This window comes from Balaenoptera borealis (assembly GCF_965194805.1).
Source record: "Balaenoptera borealis genome assembly, chromosome: 14".
NCBI lineage: Eukaryota > Metazoa > Chordata > Mammalia > Artiodactyla > Balaenopteridae > Balaenoptera > Balaenoptera borealis.
The window spans coordinates 69,902,909-69,921,942 of NC_138875.1; the positions used below are offsets into that span (position 1 = coordinate 69,902,909).

Here is a 19,034-nt window from a genome sequence, read left to right on the forward strand (position 1 = left end):
TTGCCAAAAGCAGAATCTTTATTATTAAACAGCAGTAACAGGAAAACCTAATGCTCTGTCAGACACAACTGAAACTTGGGAGGCCAGGAGGGGGGCAGCAGATGCTAAGGAGAAACCCCAGACAGGATGCACCCCGCTCGCCCACATGCCCCACCTCTCAGCCGTGTCTCCGCTCCAGGAACCCCGGGCACACCGAGGAATATATCAGAGGCAGAGCCCGTCCTCGCGGGCAAGAGGGGGAGCGGGCGTGCGTGTCTGCCAGGGGAGCAGGAGCCCAGGAGGGGTTCTGGGAGCTTCTGCCTGGTCTTCCCCGAGCGGCTCAGTGCTCGAGAGGGTGGGGTTGTAGGTCCTGGGAGCCCCAGGCCCTGACAGAGCAGCTCTCCTGGTACCCAGTGGACCCTCCACACACGCCAGGACGCCTGCCAGGGCCCGTCCCAAGAGAGGGGCAGTGGGGAGGGCACCACCAAGAGAGACTAACACCACCCCAAGAGAGACTGGGGCAGGGGGCTTCCTGGGCTGGGAGCCTGAGGAGGGAACTGTGTGCTCGCCCTCAGGTGCTGGGAAAAGCAAGAGAAGAACCCTGTATCTCGCCGTCCAGCTCTTGTGCCGCTCTGGCTCCTGTGGTCCCCTCCTCACCTGACGCTAAACGTCAGCAGCAATGGAAAGAGAGGTTTCTCAAGCACGGGAGTATCCCGAGGACCTGGGCAGGCCCTACTGTCAGGACCAGGGAAGCCTGTGGGTGCCAGGAGCCTCGCCGGGCCCCTCCCGGGAGAAGGAGGTGCTGCCACCTCCCAGGGGGCTCCTCGACGCGGCTGGTGGAAGGCTGGAGCGGATGCTGGATGGGGCCTCAGTTCTTGAGGATGGTCTCGTAGGCCTGGTACACGTGCTGGGACACCTCCGGTGCTCGGCACTTCAGGGACAGCTGCAGGGAGAGAGGGGTCAGGGGACAGGGAGCGCTCATTCCCGGAGCTCCTGTCCAGGGCCGGGAAGGAACAGGCGGGGAAGGCAGAGGAGGGAACCAGATGGGAGAGGGTGGTGCGCACACGTGGCCTGGTGGCAGCAGCGTCTGGGGCAGCTGTGTGGTGTAGGCGAGGGGGCGGCCGTCGCAGCCAGCCGGGTGGGGACCAAATTTACTCGCAGCCCACACGCCTGCTGTCCGCCCGCCACCGTGGGCCTCTGCTGCGTGAATCACGAGCCCGAGGCTGCCAGGCAGTGCTGGCCGCACCCTGCAGAGCTGCCAGGCCCCCCACAGCCCATGGAGGGCGGAGGAGGTTTGGGGCCGGGAGGGAGGCCATGGGGACGCTGGGTGGTCTTTCTGGTTTCCTGCACAGGAAGCAGGCACGCCAGACTTGGCTCGGCTCTAACTGCGGGAAGAGCCTGGAGAGCCTAGCCCCAGCAGCGGAGACAAGCGCAGCCACCCCTCCTGCCAACATCACCCCTCTGAAGGGGGCCGTTGGGAAGGGGGAGGGGCACGTGGCGCTCTAGCAGTCAGGGCCCCAGTCTCCTCCGAAGGGCTCTGTGCACACTGACTGTGGGAAGTGAAGGCACCAGGCTGAGGAGCACAGGGCAGCCTATCCTCCTGCCTGCAGCCTGCATGCGTGTCTGCCCGGCTCTGGGGGGCAGCGGGGTGAGGCCAACTCAGGAGAGCCGGGCCAAGAGATGGGGTGTGCGAGGTATGGCTGGGAGGATGGAGGGGAAGAGGAAGAGAAAAGCAATCCGCTAACCTCCAAGTCCTGCACCACGGGCACCAGCAGGGAAGGTGGACATGCAGCAACCGAACACGGAGACGGAAATTACCACCACTGAAGCCACCGCCGAGGCCCCACCCGACCTCTGCGCCCACACCACCAGCGGGGCCCAGGGAGCAGCATCTGGAGGGTCATGCCTGCCCGAGACTTGGGTGCAGGGAGAAGCAAAGCCTGGGCTCTCTGGGGCCTGGAACAGCGGCTTGGCCTCTGGGAAGCCACGTCCTGACTGAGGTCTCACTCAAAGGTCAGGAAGGATGAGTTGCTTGGAATCCACGTCCTCCCAGGAGGACACTCAGGTGGGGAAGAGCCGGAGGGCCAGGGCCAGGGCCCAGCAGAGCCACTTTCCAGTCAGACGGGCCTTGGGCCAACTGGGCCGCCTCACAGGGCCCAATTTTACAGAATCTTCTAGTCCAACTCACTGTTCTGAGACCCAATTTGGTGTCTTATCTGAGAAACTAGATGGGACTGAGTTGGAAGCTTTCTAAGGTCAGAATTCTGATGCTCCTCCAATGCCAGGCTCAAAGGGATCCCAGCTCAGCTGGGCTACAGTGTCCCCCAATCAGGGCCGACCCTTAGCCCGAGAAGAAGGGGAACGGGAGAGGCTGCCCAGACAGGAAGGCAGAGGCCCCGCGGCAGACAGGCAGGAGGGGGGGCCCTCACCATGAAGCTGGGGTTGCCGGGCTGGATGCGCAGCTCCGCCAGCACCCAGATGCCATTGGTCAGCTTGAGGGACTGGTAAAGCATGTCCTGGCCCTCCACGTTCCTCTTGGCAACGGTGAAGATGTTGCTGCTCTGCAGCCTACTGCTCACGGCCTCTGGGGGTCAGAAGGCCCCCAGTCAGAGATGGGGAGGCCTGGGGCACAGGCGAGGGGCAGCATGGAGTGGGGGTGGGGCTCAGGAGTCCTACCCGCATTCAGGGGGCAGTCTCTGATCTGGAACTGGGCTTCGTTCTCATTGGGAATGTCTTTCCACGTGGCCAGGAACATCTGCCGGTCTGGAGGAGTACAGGTGGGATCCTGATACACCTTTGATCCCACTCAGTCACCCTCAGCAGGAAGTGGGTCGGGGGGCAGTGCCACCTTGAGGCTGAGGACAGGACTGGCTCTGCCACAGTCCCTCCTGCTTCCCTGAGCAAACCCTGAGCTCTGTGAGGGTGGCCACTTGTGCTGTTCCCAAAAGACCCCGGGTTGCTGCCTCTGGGCCTCAGAGTTCTCCCCACTACCACCCACATCCGCCCTCCTGCTGCTCTGGAGCCAAGCACCCTGCTCATTAGTCACAGCGGTGTTACAGGGCTTCTGATGTGGCAGAGATGATGTGGGCAAAGTGCTCCATGCCCTCTGGGTGCTGGGTTGAGTCTTCCCAGGGGTTCCAGCTGGGGCACAGGGGATGGGCATCAGCTGTGACACATGGCCGAGGCTCCCTGCCTCAGGGGGCCCATGGGACGACTGTCTAGAGGCTGCAGGCAAGGCTGAGGGGCAGAGCTGGCCAGATAAGACCCTGGGGGCCCCGGTGAAGGTGTGACCCTCACTCTAGACTCTGCAGGGGAGCCGGCGACTCATGGACTCTATCGTGGGGCAAAGCCAATCCATCTGTTCTAGGGACCCCAGGGGTACCCTCATGACTCACCCATCTTCCCATCCTCCACAAACAGGATGTGCAGCGGGTACAAGGTGCTGAAGTAGAAGACATCGATGTTGTTCTTTACGGCCACCTAGGAACAAGGGGGTCCCTGATTAGTCCCTGATGCTCGATACCCTGAGGCCCCAGGAAGTGCCTGCTCGCTGTGAGCCCACCTGAGCAGGTTCCCTCTCATGACTTCCCCAGTAGCCATGCCCAACACCCCCTTCCCACCGGCCTCCCCCACTCCCCATCCCCACCCCCAGTCTGTGTCCAAGAGCAAGATTCCACAGACAGCCCTTTGCCAGCACCAGCCAGGCCCAAGACGGTTCCCCCAGGCTCCTCCCCAGGGCAGGTGGGTAAGGACTGGGGTGCCAAGCCCTGCCCGGAACACACCTGGAGGTTGTTCAGAGGTTCCATCTTCATGACTGAGCCCACCGTGTTGAGGGGCAGGGAGATCTCCACAGTCTGGTTGGGGCTGAGCGGTGCATGGACCTGGAGGGGGGCGGCGGGGGCCAGGCCAAAGCTGGGGAGAGAGAAGCCCCCGTGGAGGTGGCAGGGGAACAGGTGCTGACACAGGACAGGCGGGCTCCTGGGGCTCCAGAGCCTGGGCAGCAGCTGGCGAGAAGCCTCTCCAGTGAGCTGGCCTCATCCCAGGCCCAGGCCCAGACCCAGACCCAGGCCTGAAGGACAAGCTCCTGAACCCCACTCCCCACCCCTCAATGGCCACAGGAACAGGAAGAGAAATCTGGGACAGCTGAAGGCCTGAAGCCCATCTCTGTTCCTCTTTCTCCTCTGGGTGAGGTGCTGGGCAGGCCCAGGTAAGCGAGCCCCTGCCCTGCCCTGCCCTCAAGGAGCTCCATTTAAAACCAGGGGAAAAAACAAAAAAACAAAACAAAACAAACCAAACCAGGGGGCCTTTAAGCTTCTTTTAATTTGAAAACTCTGTGACTGCCCAACTCTCAGTGACCAACCTCCATCTCCCAGGAGGGATGTGACCATCCCAAGCAAGACACTGGGTTTTACTGTCTGGGCCAGAACTGGCTAGATCATAAGATGGCCACAGAGATTCAGAAAAGCCCTGCTTCTTGGTATAGCAGCATGTGAGCAAATCAGGAGTATGCCCAAGAGCGTAAGAGACACTGGAGTGTTTCTGTGGCCTCTAGGGTCCCCTGAGGGTAAGCAGCAGAGCTGCCCACCCTCCCTGGTCTGACGGAGGGTGGGAAACCACTGGCCCACAGGCTCTCCCTGAGGAAACAGCCCCTTCAGTCAACTTCTTAGAGGCTCAGTTTGCTCATCACTAGAGCCACTCAGGAAGAAGGATCATCAGGAGAGGCTGCTGGGGTCCCCCAGAGAGCCCTGGCCTAGCTAGCCTGGTCCATGAAGACCCTGATGGTGCCAGACAGGAGACCTTCCCTACTGACAGGGGACCTGGTGGGGGTGAGGAGCCTGGAGCAGCCACCGTTCACAGAGGTCCTGTCTGGTGATTTAATCCTGCCACGTGGGGGAGGTTGGCGGGCAGGCCCACTCCCCATCCTCCTTCTTAGAGACAGGTCCTGAGACGGAAGCTGCTCAGATCTGGAGATTATGTCAGTAAAATGCCCCCCGGGCAGTGGGGGAAGGCAAAAATAAAGGGAGGTGCGCTGCCCCTCCACCTCATACTTTGGTGTCCACATAAAGAGGTTACTGTGGGGAAAAATCACTGCTTTAGAGAGTTTTGGTCTGAGATGTGGTTTTGAGGAATATCCTCCTTCACCAGAAAGAGGCTCCAGGACCACAGCCCTCAGCGCCTGCCTGCAGTCACCAGCATGGGCTCTCAGCAGGCTGGCCTCGGGGAGCTCACCTGTTGCGGTTGAACTGGATGGCAAAGTCGGTCATGACCTGCAAGGCCTTGTTGGTCAGCTGCAGGTCCATGGAGATGGAGCCCACCTGGCGGGTGAAAGTGCCTGAGATCTCCAATCCTTTGGCCTTCATAGCCGGGAGCCAGACCTGCAGGGAAGACGATGGGAAGGGGGCTGGTGTTCACCATGTCCCCAACTCCACAGCCCACGTGAGGGTCCTTCCCCCACCCCCCTTCCCTCACACCTAAAGGGGCCTCTCAGATCGATCACACCTGCCTTTACCATCAGGGGACGACCATGTGAACCGTGGGATGGGAGGAAGACTCCTGCACAGCCTGCCCAGGACCCCCCGCCGTAGTGTGGCCACGTGCTGGAGCAGCGCAGGGCAGGGCAGGGAGGAACTTGGTGTGCCCAAGGCTGAGCCGAGTCTCCCGAGGTCAGAGAAAGACGACTCAGAAGCAGGGCTGAGGAAGGCGATGAGACAAGCGGGCCCTGCCAGCCTCCTGACGAGCCAAGGAGAGTCGAGAGCCAAGGGCACTCTGGGCCTCGGCCAGAGCCTTAGGCCTCCCTGGCTGTCACAGCCTGCCCTTCCTCGCAGAAGGCAGGGCTGGCCTTTAATTGTACAAACTGGCCTGACCAAGGACAGTACTAAGAGGACCCCTCGCCTGGCAGGCCTTCTGCTGCTTGCTTGGCTGCCCTTGTCATCCGAGTCTCAGCTCAAGCCCACCTCCTCCGGGAAGCCTGGCCCAAGGCTCCTTCTCCAGACTCCCGCTGCAGTGACGTTTTAGCAAATAAACTGTCTTCTCAGTCCCCAGACAGCTCTTCGGGGGGAGGGTTCTGCTTTTCTGTCTTTGTATCCTTGGCTCGGAGCTTGGTGTGAGATTGGTATTCAGGGAACGTTTGCTAAGCGAACAGCATGAATTAAAAGCTCTGCCCGTGAGGGACACCAGTGGGGGCCATCCTGTGGACGCGCAAATGCCTCTCAGGTTGCCATTCTCACCAGGACAGCTCACAGCCCCACCCCAGGCCAGCTTCCCCAGGTGCCCTATGTCAGTGAACGCCCCACTGTCTCTCAAGTCGCCAACGCCAGGAACCAGAGCATCTGGGCACCAGCCCTCAGCCCACCCTGACCCCCACGCCATGGTCATGCAGCTCAGGTCCTGTCAACACCACCTCCTCCCATCTGCCACCACGTCCTCTGCTCTCCCCTCTCCACAGGCACCACTTGCGTCTGAGCCACCATCAGAGTTCCCCAGGTCAGATGGCAGCCACCGCATAGCTGCCCAATTCTTCTATCCCCAATTTCCACAGCAGCCAAAGGCATCTTTTAAAATGCAAATCTGATCATGGCACCCTTGAACCCCCTCAATCCTGCAGTGCTTCCACTGCCCACGGCCTCCGAGGCCTGGTGCCCTGCTCTCCCTGGGCTCTGGTCCTCACACACACACTGTTCCCTCTGCTTGGAAAGCACGCCCCACCCTGACCCCGTCCTAATTGCTAACTCTGATCATGCTTTGCTTCCCCCAGACACATCTGTGAGGGCAGAATCTCATGGCTTCAGCCATGAGCTATGATTTGGCACACAGCACTCAGAGGGCTCCCACGGTGACTTCCCTGCTCTCCGCCCCTCCAAGGAACCTGGCTTCCTTTCCCAGGTTCTTGCAGAACTGGCTCTTTCTGGCACTGTCACCGTCCTGACTGCCGAGGGTGGGGACCTCATCTCTCTTGGTCATTGTAGGTTCATGGAGTCTAGAACTGTCAGCACCCACTGGCCCAAGTGCTTGAGGAACTCCAAGTTCTTGTACAGAGAGCCTCATCCCCCTTGACCAGGAGGGGCGGGGAATGTACGCAGGACAAACAATTCGAGGTAGTCACAGCGCTGTCAGGAAAATGTAGCCCGCACAGCCACTGCTTCTGGAGGGAGAGCATACCCACATCCCAGAACTCGCCTGTGACTACGGTAAGAGGAGGGAGAAAGTCCTGCCCATGTTGCAAGGACTCCTCCTCCAGGCAGCCTGCCCTGATTACTCCGAACCTGAGATCCCCTCACCTCTCCTTCCGGTTGGTACACTCATCTGGCTCTCCACTAAGACAAAGCAGTGATAATATCTGTTAAAATGAACCCACATACAGAGGGCAAGCTCCCCGAGGGCCAGCTGATTCTGACAACCCATGACATTAAGGTAGGCACGTTGAGGTTCTTAAACACTTTAAGATCACATAAGGGGGACCTCCCTGGTGGCGCAGTGGTTAAGAATCTACCTGCCAATGCAGGGGACATGGATTCGAGCCCTGGTCCGAGAAGATCCCACATGCTGCGGAGCAATTAAGCCCGTGCGCCCCAACTACTGGCTCTAGAGCCCGCAAGCCACAACTACTAAAGCCCGCGTGCCTAGAGCCTGTGCTCCACAACAAGAGAAGCCACTGCAGTAAGAAGCCCGCACACCACAACGAAGAGTAGCCCCCGCTCACCACAACTAGAGAAAGCCTGTGCACAGCAACAGAGACCCAATGCAGCCAAAAATAAATGAAATTAAATCTTTAAAGAAAAAAAAAAAAAGATCGCATAAGGGTTGGGGGCAGAGGCTTTGGTGCCACAGCCCTACATTTCGTTCCAGACTCTGTCACTTACCAGCTATGTGACCTTAGGCAAAAGCACTCAGATTTCTCAACTGCAAAAATGGGAATAACAGCATCATAAGGCTGCTGGGAGGACTTAGTGGGATGGTGGCCATGCCACGTTCATGCAGTACCCGGCACGGAAGTGTGTGGTTGCTAGCACTAGACTTGCCGTCTGCTGGGGGCCCCTCAGGCCCAGATCCTGCCAGGAATCCTGGCTGGGGGCTCTGGCCACCACCACTGTGGTGTAGCGGGCAGGGCAGGGCAGGTGCTGGCTCATAGCTCCCCAGTCATGAGGGAGATGTCCCTGTGCCCCTGAAGCCCTGCTGTGTCCTGCTTTGGGGAGGGGACCTCAGAAGAGAGAGAGGGGCTCTGGCTGGGAACGAAGCAGCAGACGTGGTGTGTGACCTGAGTGTTGTGAGGGATCAGGCCACGTCTGTCCCCTCTGGCAGCTTCCTTGAGGCTGAAAGCCTGGCCCACACTGTGCTCTCCTTAGCGCCAGGCCCATGTGTTCTCACACCCCGCACTCAGCTCTCCTTCCCTCACCCTGCCCCTTGCCCACTGTTCCAGCTGGAATCCCCCTCCCCGCCAGCCCCACGTCCTGCCACACCTGCCTCCAGTCCAGCCTCCTTTCCACCCCTACAAGTGCCTTGCTGTCCAGCAGCCATCAGTCAACTCCTGCCAGTCTCCTCACTGGCTCCTTGCTTCTGCTCTAGCCTTTCCAGTCTGGCCTCCACATGGTGGCCAAAGGATCGCTCTCAAGTGCAAATCTGCTTCATCTCTGCTTAAAACCTTCCAATGCCTCCTGCTGCACCAGGATCAAGAGCAAAGCCTCAAAGCTGGTGCCGCTGACCTCGCCAGCTTCCTCCCTCCTTAGCTCTGCTCCAGGCAAGAGTCTGGGGGTGGGGGGTGGGGGTACTGCCCTGGGTGGCCCAGTGGGCACTGTGGGGCACCGCCAGGCAGGCAATGGTGGCGGGGGGGAAACACTGTGTTTGGTGGGCTGGGGTCAGGGATGCTGCCTTGGGGACAACGGTCGTCACAATGAGCCACTATCCTGCAGCCCTTGAGTATTTTCTGCATGGTTTCAACATGCCCTGAAATTTCTAGGAAACTAATGATGGTGAAAATCAAGGGAAGCCTGTTCCTTGTTTTGTTTGGAACTTTACTGGAAGTCAGTCACCATTTCAGAAACTAATGGCACCTCTGGCCACATCACTCATGGCACGTGAGCTACAAACACTCTCTATAGCTGTGGTGTCACTGTGACTCTGTACTGCTGCCAGCACCCAACAATGTCATCAGATCTGGGGCGGGCATGCCCAAGCCTCCACAACACAGAAACACATCATTTCACTCTCTTCCTTTTAAGCCTCTTTTATGCGATGACAACATCTTATCATTTTTGAAATTATATGTGTAGGTAGGATGTACAGTCCACAGATCTCATTTATTATGAAAGGAGGGGGAGTTATAAAACCCCTATTATCAATAAGGAGCTTTGGGTCAGACAGCACTGAGAACCACTGACCCAACTAGATGGGACTTTTGCCAGTTTTCTGGAAGGTGTGGGCTCTCCCTCAACTCTGGGCCTGGAGCCCTCTCCCCATTTTTGCCTTGCTAATTCTGACTTGATCCGAAGGCCTGAGCTCCAGCAACACCACCCTCTCGGAAGCCTTCCCCAGGCCTCCACGCCCGACTTAGCATCCCTTCCCTGTGCTCCCTGCTGCCCTCAGCAACGTGCTGGCCAACTGCTGCTCCGGGAGCCCATCCTGGCCGGCCTGAGCCAATCCCACACAGTGGGCCACTTAAGGAGCCCACACGTCCTGCCACGAGAGAAGCCATGGCACTTACTGCTTTGGGAGCCACATATGATCCTGATAAGGTGCCCACGCCACTGGTCAGGTCAAAGAGGTCACTCAGGCCACTGCCCATGGGTGCTCCTAGGTTGGCTGGTACTGCTGTTGCTGGGGGTGACACGAAGTTGGGGGTCCCGATCTAGAAAGGAAGGGAAACGGGTCAAAGGCGGGCATCAAAGGCAGGGACATCAGGGCCTCAGGATGAGTGTGGCCACCTGGCCCTTTAGAAAACAGGGGGGCAGGCCAGGCGGGGGTATTGCAAGGCTGCCATCACATCAACTCTAAGTTGCAGAAACAAGACAGAGTGAGGTGGGTGGAGAGGAGAGGTCGAGCCCTCCCGTGCCCCGCAGGCCCTGAGGGAAAGGGCTGGGGACACTCACAAACTAACAGCCCATGGATAAAGGGGTACTTGAGACACAATGCTGTGAGGGGGCTGTGCTCAGCAGACAGGAGCACGCACCCCAGGATGTCAGAGAGGAGTCGTGGGGACTGAGAGGGCCGGCGAGCCTCAGGATAACAAGGCAACTTCATCATAGGGTAGTGAGGATGGGCTGAGGAATTAATGGACATGGGGGCCCAAGGGCAGCTGGATGCTGGGCAGTCAATGCGGAGGCTGCCAGGACACTGGACAGAGGCCAGGGCTAGCAGGGAGGGACTGCTTTGACATCATCCGACCCTTGGGATGCTGGGTGGGCGATCTACGAGCAGGGCTGGTGGCACGAGGGTTGAACCATACCCCTTCAGGCTCATCCCCCATCTCCAAGCAGAAGCAGGCAGAGTGAAGAGAACAGGCAGCCACATGCAGAGAGAAAAGCCAGGAAAGAAGACACAAAGAGATAAGAAAGAGAGGGAAAGGGGGAGAAAATTAGTCATTGCTGCTCCACCCAAAAGGCGCCTGGTGTGAGGCTGTGCCGGGCCTATGAGGGGTCCACATTGTCTCTATGAAGGGCATGACCCACTGGCCTCACTTGACCACCCTCGTCCTTCCTACCCTTTCCTATGCTGTGGCCTTGGGGACCTGAGCCAGGCATGGCCAAGTGACAAGGGCCCCACTGCCCCCTCCACCCAGCTCTACCAGCTGCCTGAAGAAATCCCAGGGAAACACCCAGGCCAGTCTTACCACCCCCTTTCACAGGGGAGGAGGGACTGTCCCTGACCTCTCATGGGCCTCTCTCAGGCCTGCTGGGCTGCTACCCTCAACCAGTGCAGCGTGCGGGGTAAGTGGATGCAGGTATGGCTCCTCCAGCCTTACAGGGCCAAGGTGCCAGACTCAGGGGAAGGGGCTAGGACAGGCCCTACGCTGCCCCAGGTCTCTTGGGGTTCAGCAGCCCGGCAAGGGGCTAAATCCTGTGTCTGCCGCTTAGCAGCTGTGTGCTCTTGGAAGGAAGGTCACCTGACCTCTTTAAGCCTCAGTTTCTCACCGATGTGTAAGGTGTACATGATCACCTTTGCAGGCAAATGTGCCTGAAGCCCTTGGTTGGCATCTGGCAGAGAGGGCGTTCAATGATCGCTCCTCCAAAGATCACTATCAACCTCATCCAGAGGGGGCCCCAGGACATACCAGGCTGTCGAGGCCGCTGCCAAGAAGGTCCACAGCTCCCATCTGCACCGAGGAGGTGGCCAGGGGTGGGCCACTCACCGGAGGGCCAAGGTCCAGGTTGAGGAGGTCGCCCAGCAGGTCGCCCTGGGTGGGGATGACATCCAGCTGCTCGCCAGGGGGCGCTCCGGCAGGGGCCGTCTCCGGGCTCTCCGTGCTCTCACTCCTGCCAGGACAGGGAAAGAGGTTCAGCAGGGTGGGGGGTCAGGCTATCTCAGGGAGGCCAGAGCCCCCAGTCTCCAGGATCCACCCTCAGGACAGGCACCTGGGTCTCCTCACTGTCCCAGAAGCCTGTCTATATCCCCCCCTTTCTCCCGCTTCCGACGCCTGATCCATCTTGTTGGCTCTCCGAGAGATCCAGCTTCATGGGCTGAGGGAAGGGAGGGCCATCTGTATTCCCCTCACTCAGCCCACTCTAAAGAGAAGAGCAGGTGCCGGTCCCAGAGGACTGGACAACCAGGCCAACAACCCTGGGAGCCACACAGCAGGAAGGCGAGAGGAACAGGGCTCTGGAGCCAGGCAGAATCGAGTCTGAGCCCAGCTCTGCTGCCTGGGATGCTGCAGCAGGCACTCAAGCTCTCTATGCCTCTTGTCCACATCTCTTAAGAGGGGACATCTCTCAGAGCTGTTGTCACCGAGTCAACACCTGGTATGTAGTAAGCATTCACTGAAAAGTTGCTAGAATCATAATTTTGCTCAGACTCAGGCCCGAGCGCTTGTGCTACTGAACCGAGGAAGCAGGTGGGGAGGCTCAGGCCAGCAAGTGGTCCCCGGTACTCACGAGGCCGTGCGGGGCGGCAGGCTCTTGTGCACGACGCCCCGGCCCCCCTCCACAAAGGCGCTGGGCGGCTTGTGGTAGACGGAGGCCAGGGTGCCGATGTAGCAGATGAGCTCGTCCAGCAGCGTGGGCTCGATGAGGTCTGTCTCCTCCGAGATGAGCGGCTTCTCCGCCAGCACCACCTCCTTGGCAGCCACGGGGTCCGTGGAGAGCAGGCGCCAGTAGATGTAGCCGCGGTCTCGCAGGTCCGGGTTGTCTGAGTCCTGGGAGGTGATGAGAAGCCAGTGAAACTCAGAGCAACCAGGTGAGGGGAAGGGGGAGCCCCATCCGTAGTCCCACGACACGGGTGGGATCACAGGGCGACTGATGATGGCAACCTGAGAACTGGCGGGAGCACACCCGTAAACCGCTTGAACAGATGTGGCCCAGCCCCCCAGTTTCCCCCCAGCCCGCTCCTGCCTCTGTTCCCTGCCTCCTCCACCATCTGCCCTCCCGGTTCTCAGGGACTTCCCTCTCCTCTCTCATTTATGGTCTGGCTCAAAGTCACCACCCGCCCCCGCCCCACCTCTATTTGATTGTGACTGAGCTCCTTGAGCAGGGATCCTGGAATGCTCTGGGGCCAAACCCCAGTGGTGCCAGTTTTAGGGGCAGGACCACCCAGGTCTGGCTCCTTGGACTGAAGCTCCCTCCGTGGAACAAGGGCTGTGCTGGGCACAGCAGGGAGGCTGCGCACCCACCTGAGTGGCCAAGCTGAGGACCTGCTGCACCAGCTCCTGGGTCTCTGTCGGCTTCTTCAGAAAGAGTTTCACGATGGCTGTCAGCAGCTGCAGCTGGACCTGCAGGAAGACAGAGAGGAGGCGAGGAAGGAGTGTAAGCTTCTTGTGGGGACAGTAGGAAACCAGGTGAGGACCTCAGAGAGGGAAAATGATGTTCAAAGACTGAGAACAGCTTTCCTGGGTTTGGGGTTAGCCATGCAAACAGGCCAAGTCCAGCAGGGGTGAGGTAGTGCTGAGAAGCCTGGACCTTGGCCCGACTGCTCAGGAAGGAGCTGGCCACGGTGCTATCTGGCAACCCCAGGCAGGTGGAGGCTGCTGCGCAGCGCTAGGGTCCCAGAAACCCATCAGGGCTCCAGGCCTCACAGCCTTCAGGAGCTCGCAGCTTACGGAGGCAACACGTGTGCCTGGTATGCTTATTAAAGACCATCTGCCAACAAGTGGAACAGGTGCCAGGGATGCCCAGCAGACTGGGGCAGCAGGGCTCACACAGTCAGCCTGTTGTGAGGAACTGTGCTTCCACCAGAGGGCGGGAACCATTCCTGCCCCGCCCCCACCAGCCCCACCTCTCACCTGCCACTGCCTTCACCTGAACATGCCTCCTGTGCCCCCTCCCACTTCTGTAGCCTCTTGTCCCCCTCACTGGCGCCACCCCACAGTACTGGAAATGCTTTCCAGCCACAGGGCCGCCCTGCGGAGAGATCTCCTTGAGGGCAGGGATCGTGTCTGTCACTGCTGCATCCCTGGCTATTGTTCATTCTAGTGCCTGGTGTGTAACAGGCACTTAAGAAAAACCTGCTGACTAAAAACACACCTCTGAAGAACAATTCTCTGTGCATAGCCCTTCCTTAGCCCCATCGCATTTTGTCAGTCCTGGAACAAGAGGACAGCCTGAGGCTCCCCGGACTGTGCTAGGGACAGGCCTGCGGCAGAAGGGTGGCAACAGGGCTGGTTGCACCTCCTGGGCCTGTCCGGCAGGAGGGAACTTACAAAAACAAATGGCTTAGCTGCCCTGGTATGCAGGGCGGGCTGACAGCAGGAGGCAGGATTGAGGGGATGCAGTCTGTTTCTGGGACTAAGCATCCAGAGTCCCTGCAATCTGGTGACACACGGGCCAATGGCAGAGGAGCAGGCTAGCTGTGTCCAAGGCAGGAGGCGGCTCGGGGACTGGCTTTCAGACCTGGCTCGAGTCCCTGGCTGGGTAGCCTAGAGAAAGGCACTTACCCTCAGTCGTTGAGGGAGAGGTGTGGCCTACCTCAGGGGGTTCTTGTGAGCTCTGAAGACGCAATCAGTGGAAGCTTACTTGGAGCCAGAGTTAGACCACACCTCATTTGAACTCTGATTCTACCACTTACCAGCTGGTGACCCTGGACAAGCTATTTAACTTCTGAGTCTGTTTCCTCATCTATAAAATGGAGGCAACACTTCACAGAGTTGATGGGAAGAGTCAATGAGACAACAAACGGAAAGAACTGACTGTGTCCTCTGCTCAATGCACAACAGCTGTCATCATCGTCAACGTCACCACAACTGCCACACAGGGACTCTTTACCAAGTTCTCCCCAACCCCAGGCAGCTGGCTGCCAGCGCTCATTCATCACTGTCGGGTCTGCAGTGCTGCCTGGGAACAGGGCTGCCTCAGCTCCCTACCTAGTCTCCCCACACACACTGAGGCCCCCGTTCGCCTGCAGGTCAGGGCAGTCCCCCTGCCAAGATGCTGCTGCCCCTCCCCTCAGACAGGCCAGATGCAGCGCTCCCTGTCCACGGCTGGAGAGGCTTAGGAGCCAGGACGAGGGGGCTCAAAGAGACAATCTAAAATAAGTTCCTAGGACTTCCCTAGTGACGCAGTGGTTAAGATTCCGCCTGCCAATGCAGGGGACACAGGTTTGAGCCCTGGTCCGGGAAGATCCCACATGCCGCAGAGCAACTAAGTCCGTGCACCACAACTACTGAGCCCACGGTCCGCAACTTAGAGAAAGCCAGCACAGCAACGAAGACCCAATGCAGCCAAAAATAAATAAATAAAATAAGTTTCCAAACTGCAAAGCATTAAGTATTCTTATAAAAGCTCTGAACTGTGCTGTGAACCCAGGAGGCAAAGGAAGCAGGCCACCTAATTAAAACACCATCACCACCCAACTACTGTTTGCTGAGCGCTGGAGTGGGCAGTTTACACACAACATCCAATAAGCTTTGCAGGAACCCTGTGCTAGAGATGAGGAAATGGGCTTGGCGGGTTTAATGCTCCAGATCCTACAATGGGGGAGGAGCCACAGGCAGAAACACCCCCACAGGGCATCCTCTGCAGTCATCCCAGCAGGACCTGACTACAGGAGCAGAAACCAGCCTAGACTGGGCTTTGCTTCTCAGACAAAGGAGGGAGGCTGGTGCGGTGGAAGTGGAGGCAGCCCTGGGGCAGGCTGCCAGCTGGACATGGCAGGTGGCAGTGGGAGTCGGTGGGAATTACTATTATTATTTTGTGACGGACACCTGTTGTTTTTCCCACCCCGCATCCATTCGATCTTCTGGCTTTGAAACGCTGGCTTTCCCTCAGAGAACTGTCCTTCTCTCTGGCCCTCTCAATCCACAGAGACAGGGACTGGCTCAGGGTAATGCAAACAGGCTGAACTGTTGCTGGAACCACTGAGGGGAAGGCAGTTACGGGGCTGCTAAGTGAGAAGGACGTAGCCTGGAAGCACTGACCCCTCACAAGCTTCACTGGTGGGGAGCCTGCCCAAGGACAACGCCACCCAAGGAAGGCACAGACAGCCCCGCTGCCACCGCCCACGCACCTTCACCCAGTGGTGCAGAAGAGAGAACGCTCCTTGGACTCAGCTACAGGAACCCATAGGTCCCCTTTTCTGCCTGGACAAGTGTGCTTTTAAACCAATTCTGACCAACACCGACACCACCATTAATGAGTGCTTCTAATTTAGGGGCTGCGCACATGTTAGGGACATTACACAAAGCATCCCATTTAACTTTCACAGCACAGGATGAGGGAAAGTCTTATGACTCTCATTTTGTAAATGAGGAAACTGAGGCTCAGACAGGTGAAGGGTTAGCATAAAGGCAGCAAGCCAGGAAGGGGCAGAAGAGGGGTTTGGACTCTGGTATCTCCGATTCAAGGTCCAGGGTCTGACCCACTGGGTTCCACTGCGCCAGCTGGGCAGCTAAGATTTCTGTGCTCACAGACATTTTAAAGGCCCCACGTGCATGAGCAGACAGTTCACGTAAGAGGGAATACAAATGTACAGATGTTCAACCCCACTCAAAACAGAAATGCAAACAAAACTATACCAAGGTACCATTTGTTATCAATCAGATAGGTAAAAATAAAGTCTGAGCATGCACTAGGCTGGCAAAGGAGGTAAGGAGAGGACTCTCCCACCTCTGAGACAGGAGTGTAAACCAGAACAATCTCCACACCCAGGGAAATCTGCTACAGCAACCTGAACCTGCAATGCACGGGCCCTTCTACCTAGCATCGTGCTTCTAAGAATTCACCCTCCAGCTGCACATGCAGATGTGCTTTCCACAGGTTATTCACAGCAGTACTGTTTAAAAGAGCAGAAGTTTGGACACCTAAATATCCGTCAGGGGAGGCTGGTTAAACAAACATGGTCCTTCTGCATGAAGGACTCCTCTGAAACTGTAAATTAATAAATTAATAATGGCATAAATTAATAATTAATAATGGCATGGCCTTCAAATGTATTTTTAAGGGGGAAAATGAAAGGTACCGAACAGTTTCAATTTGTATAGTTTACTATCAGTATTTAAAAATAAGTGAGGGGACTTTCCTGGTGGTGCAGTGGTTAAGAATCTGCCTGCCAATGCAGGGGACACGGGTTCGAGCCCTGGTCCAGGAAGATCCCACACGCCATGGAGCAACTAAGCCCGTGTGCCACAACTACTGAGCCTGCGCTCTAGAGCCCGAAAGCCACAACTACTGAGCCTGTGTAGCACAACTACTGAAGCCCGTGTGCCTAGAGCCCGTGCTCCGCAACAAGAGAAGTCACTGCAATGAGAAGCCTGCGTGCCGCAACGAACAGTAGCCCCTGCTCGCCGCAACTAGAGAAAGCCCGCGCGCAGCAACGAAGACCCAACACAGCCAAAAATAAATAAATAAATAAATAAATCTTAAAAAAAAGTGAGAAGGAAATATATATATATAGTCGATCCTCATTATTCACAGAGGACACATATGCAAATTTGTCTGCTTGCTAAAATTTACTGGTGACCCTGAAATCAGTGCTTGTGGCGTTTTCACGGTCATTCACAGACGTGCATAGCAGGGAAAAATTCGAGTTGCCTGAAGTACACATCCCCAGCTGAGGTCGAGTGAGGCGGTGCTCTGCCGTCTGTCTCAGCTCTCATATTGTAAACAAGTGACTTCTTCACAGTCTACTTAGTGCCATGTCTTTCACATTTTGGTGCTTTCTGTTGGTGATTTTGCTGTTTAAAATGCCCCCACCCCTCCCCCAGTGTAGTGCTAAAGCGCTGTCTGGTGTTCCTAAGCACAAGAAGGCTGTGATGTGCCTTTTAGAGAAAATAAATGTGTTAGATGAGCTTTGTTCAGGCGTGAGTTACAATGCTGCTGGCTATGAGTTCAATGCTAATGAATCAACAGTATATATTAAATAAGGTGTCTCTAAACAGAGACACACATAAAACAAGGTTTACCTTGACCAGCTGATAAAAATGCTGTGACTGGGGTTTGTAGGAACCCAACTCTATATTTCTCCTGGGAGCAATGGTTTAGCACTTACTAAATCAGTGTTTGACTTTATGGAATATAAGTACCACAAACGATGAAAATTGACTATTCATGTCTCTGTAGAGGAACTGGCTGGCGTGTCCCTAAACTCCCTCTCTAGAAGTACCCGCAAGAAACCAATAAATAACATGGTGTTCTCCAGGAGAACTTGTGACCAGGAAAGTGGTAGGAAACAGAATTTTCACTATATATCCTTTTGTGTCTTTTCAATTTTGAACCAAGTCAATGTACTACCTATCCAAACATAAATACAAAATTAAAACAAAACCAGAAACTTTCGCAGTCTTCAATATCCACCACCACAGACTGTCCTCACATGTCCCCCTTAGGTACCGCAGTGTGGGAGCAAAGGGGCCACACCTGTCGCCCATACGACACTCCTGTGTCTGTCCGCACTGTCAGTGCAGTTTTAGGAGGGGCAGGGCCCTGAGGCCTGCTGGCTGAGAGGAGGGTTTCAGGGCAGGAGGGACCGCAGGTGCCCAAGTAGGCCACCCAACGTCTCACCTGGGTGCTCTCGTCATGGAAGCCCTCTAGGAAGCTCTCCAGCAGCTCATCCGCATTGTCTATCCGCTCGGCGTACTCGCCCACAATCCAGATCATGGCGGCCCGGGCCTCAGGCTCGTCCAGGGAGTCCAGGTTCTCGCACAGCGTGGCGATCACACTCTCATACCTGGAGACCAGGGCACGGCCGGCACATGAGCACTGAGGGAGCCTGGGCCACCCAGGGGAGGCCCAGGAGGGGCCAACAGAGACGGGCAGCTGCCCCACAAGAGCCCGAGAGGCTGGCGAGTAACAGGATTTGAGTTTTATCCTTTACATTTTAGTTCTTATTTGGGCCTGGGGAGCAGAGCAGGGGCGGCTCAGGAGAAATAAGAAAAAAATAAAGGGTTTCTTTTGAGAATGCTGTTTGCGGCAAAAAATAAGGAAGAGGGAGAGGCTCCTCCTTGCTTTTCCTCCCCACCAGCCCGCCCCTGGCAGAGGCACAACACCCTCATGGGGCGGGGGGGCAGCCACGTACTTGTTGGGGTACTTGCGGAAGATGTCCTTGATGACCACGATGGCTTCCTGGACCACGTAGTTGACCTTGGTCTGGATGAGATCGAGCAGCGTGCTCACGCAGCGCTCGGCAGATTGCTGTGTGGGAAGAGGAGAGTGTGGGCAAGGCCTTGCACCCACTTCCAGCAGAACCTCTGACCAACATGCCTTGGTCAAGGGCTCAGTCACACCTTGCCCGCCTTCCTTTTCACAGCAGGAAAACAGGAGAACCCTCTCTGCAGGTAACAGGTGGGAGAATGCGTACAAAATGATGGTCCTGGGATGGCAGGGACACAGGGAGATAGAATTAGACTGAGGAGAAGGCCAGTAGAGCTTCTGAGAGCAGGGAGGGTCTTTGGAGCTCTTCTAGGCCAAGCCCTGAGAGCAGGG

At 57.1% G+C, this 19,034-nt stretch overlaps 1 protein-coding gene across 3 annotated transcripts in view; it reads right to left on the reverse strand.

Moving 5' to 3' along the window:
* Positions 1 to 19,034, reverse strand: part of AP1B1 (adaptor related protein complex 1 subunit beta 1) — a 51,769-nt gene continuing 32,735 nt past the window's right edge. For 2 of the 3 annotated variants that reach the window (XM_082354710.1, XM_082354712.1), the window contains 13 exons: positions 18,628 to 18,743; positions 18,114 to 18,279; positions 12,794 to 12,892; positions 12,060 to 12,319; positions 11,243 to 11,444; positions 10,418 to 10,438; positions 9,677 to 9,820; positions 5,209 to 5,354; positions 3,762 to 3,891; positions 3,375 to 3,459; positions 2,656 to 2,742; positions 2,409 to 2,563; positions 783 to 922 (listed from right to left, as the gene is read on the reverse strand). In XM_082354710.1, coding sequence (XP_082210836.1) covers positions 848 to 922; positions 2,409 to 2,563; positions 2,656 to 2,742; positions 3,375 to 3,459; positions 3,762 to 3,891; positions 5,209 to 5,354; positions 9,677 to 9,820; positions 10,418 to 10,438; positions 11,243 to 11,444; positions 12,060 to 12,319; positions 12,794 to 12,892; positions 18,114 to 18,279; positions 18,628 to 18,743 — 1,686 coding nt within the window. In that variant the 3' untranslated portion in view covers positions 783 to 847. Of the gene's footprint in view, positions 923 to 2,408; positions 2,564 to 2,655; positions 2,743 to 3,374; positions 3,460 to 3,761; positions 3,892 to 5,208; positions 5,355 to 9,676; positions 9,821 to 10,417; positions 10,439 to 11,242; positions 11,445 to 12,059; positions 12,320 to 12,793; positions 12,893 to 18,113; positions 18,280 to 18,627; positions 18,744 to 19,034 lie in introns of all 3 variants that reach the window. The other variant, XM_082354711.1, reaches the window with a different exon arrangement.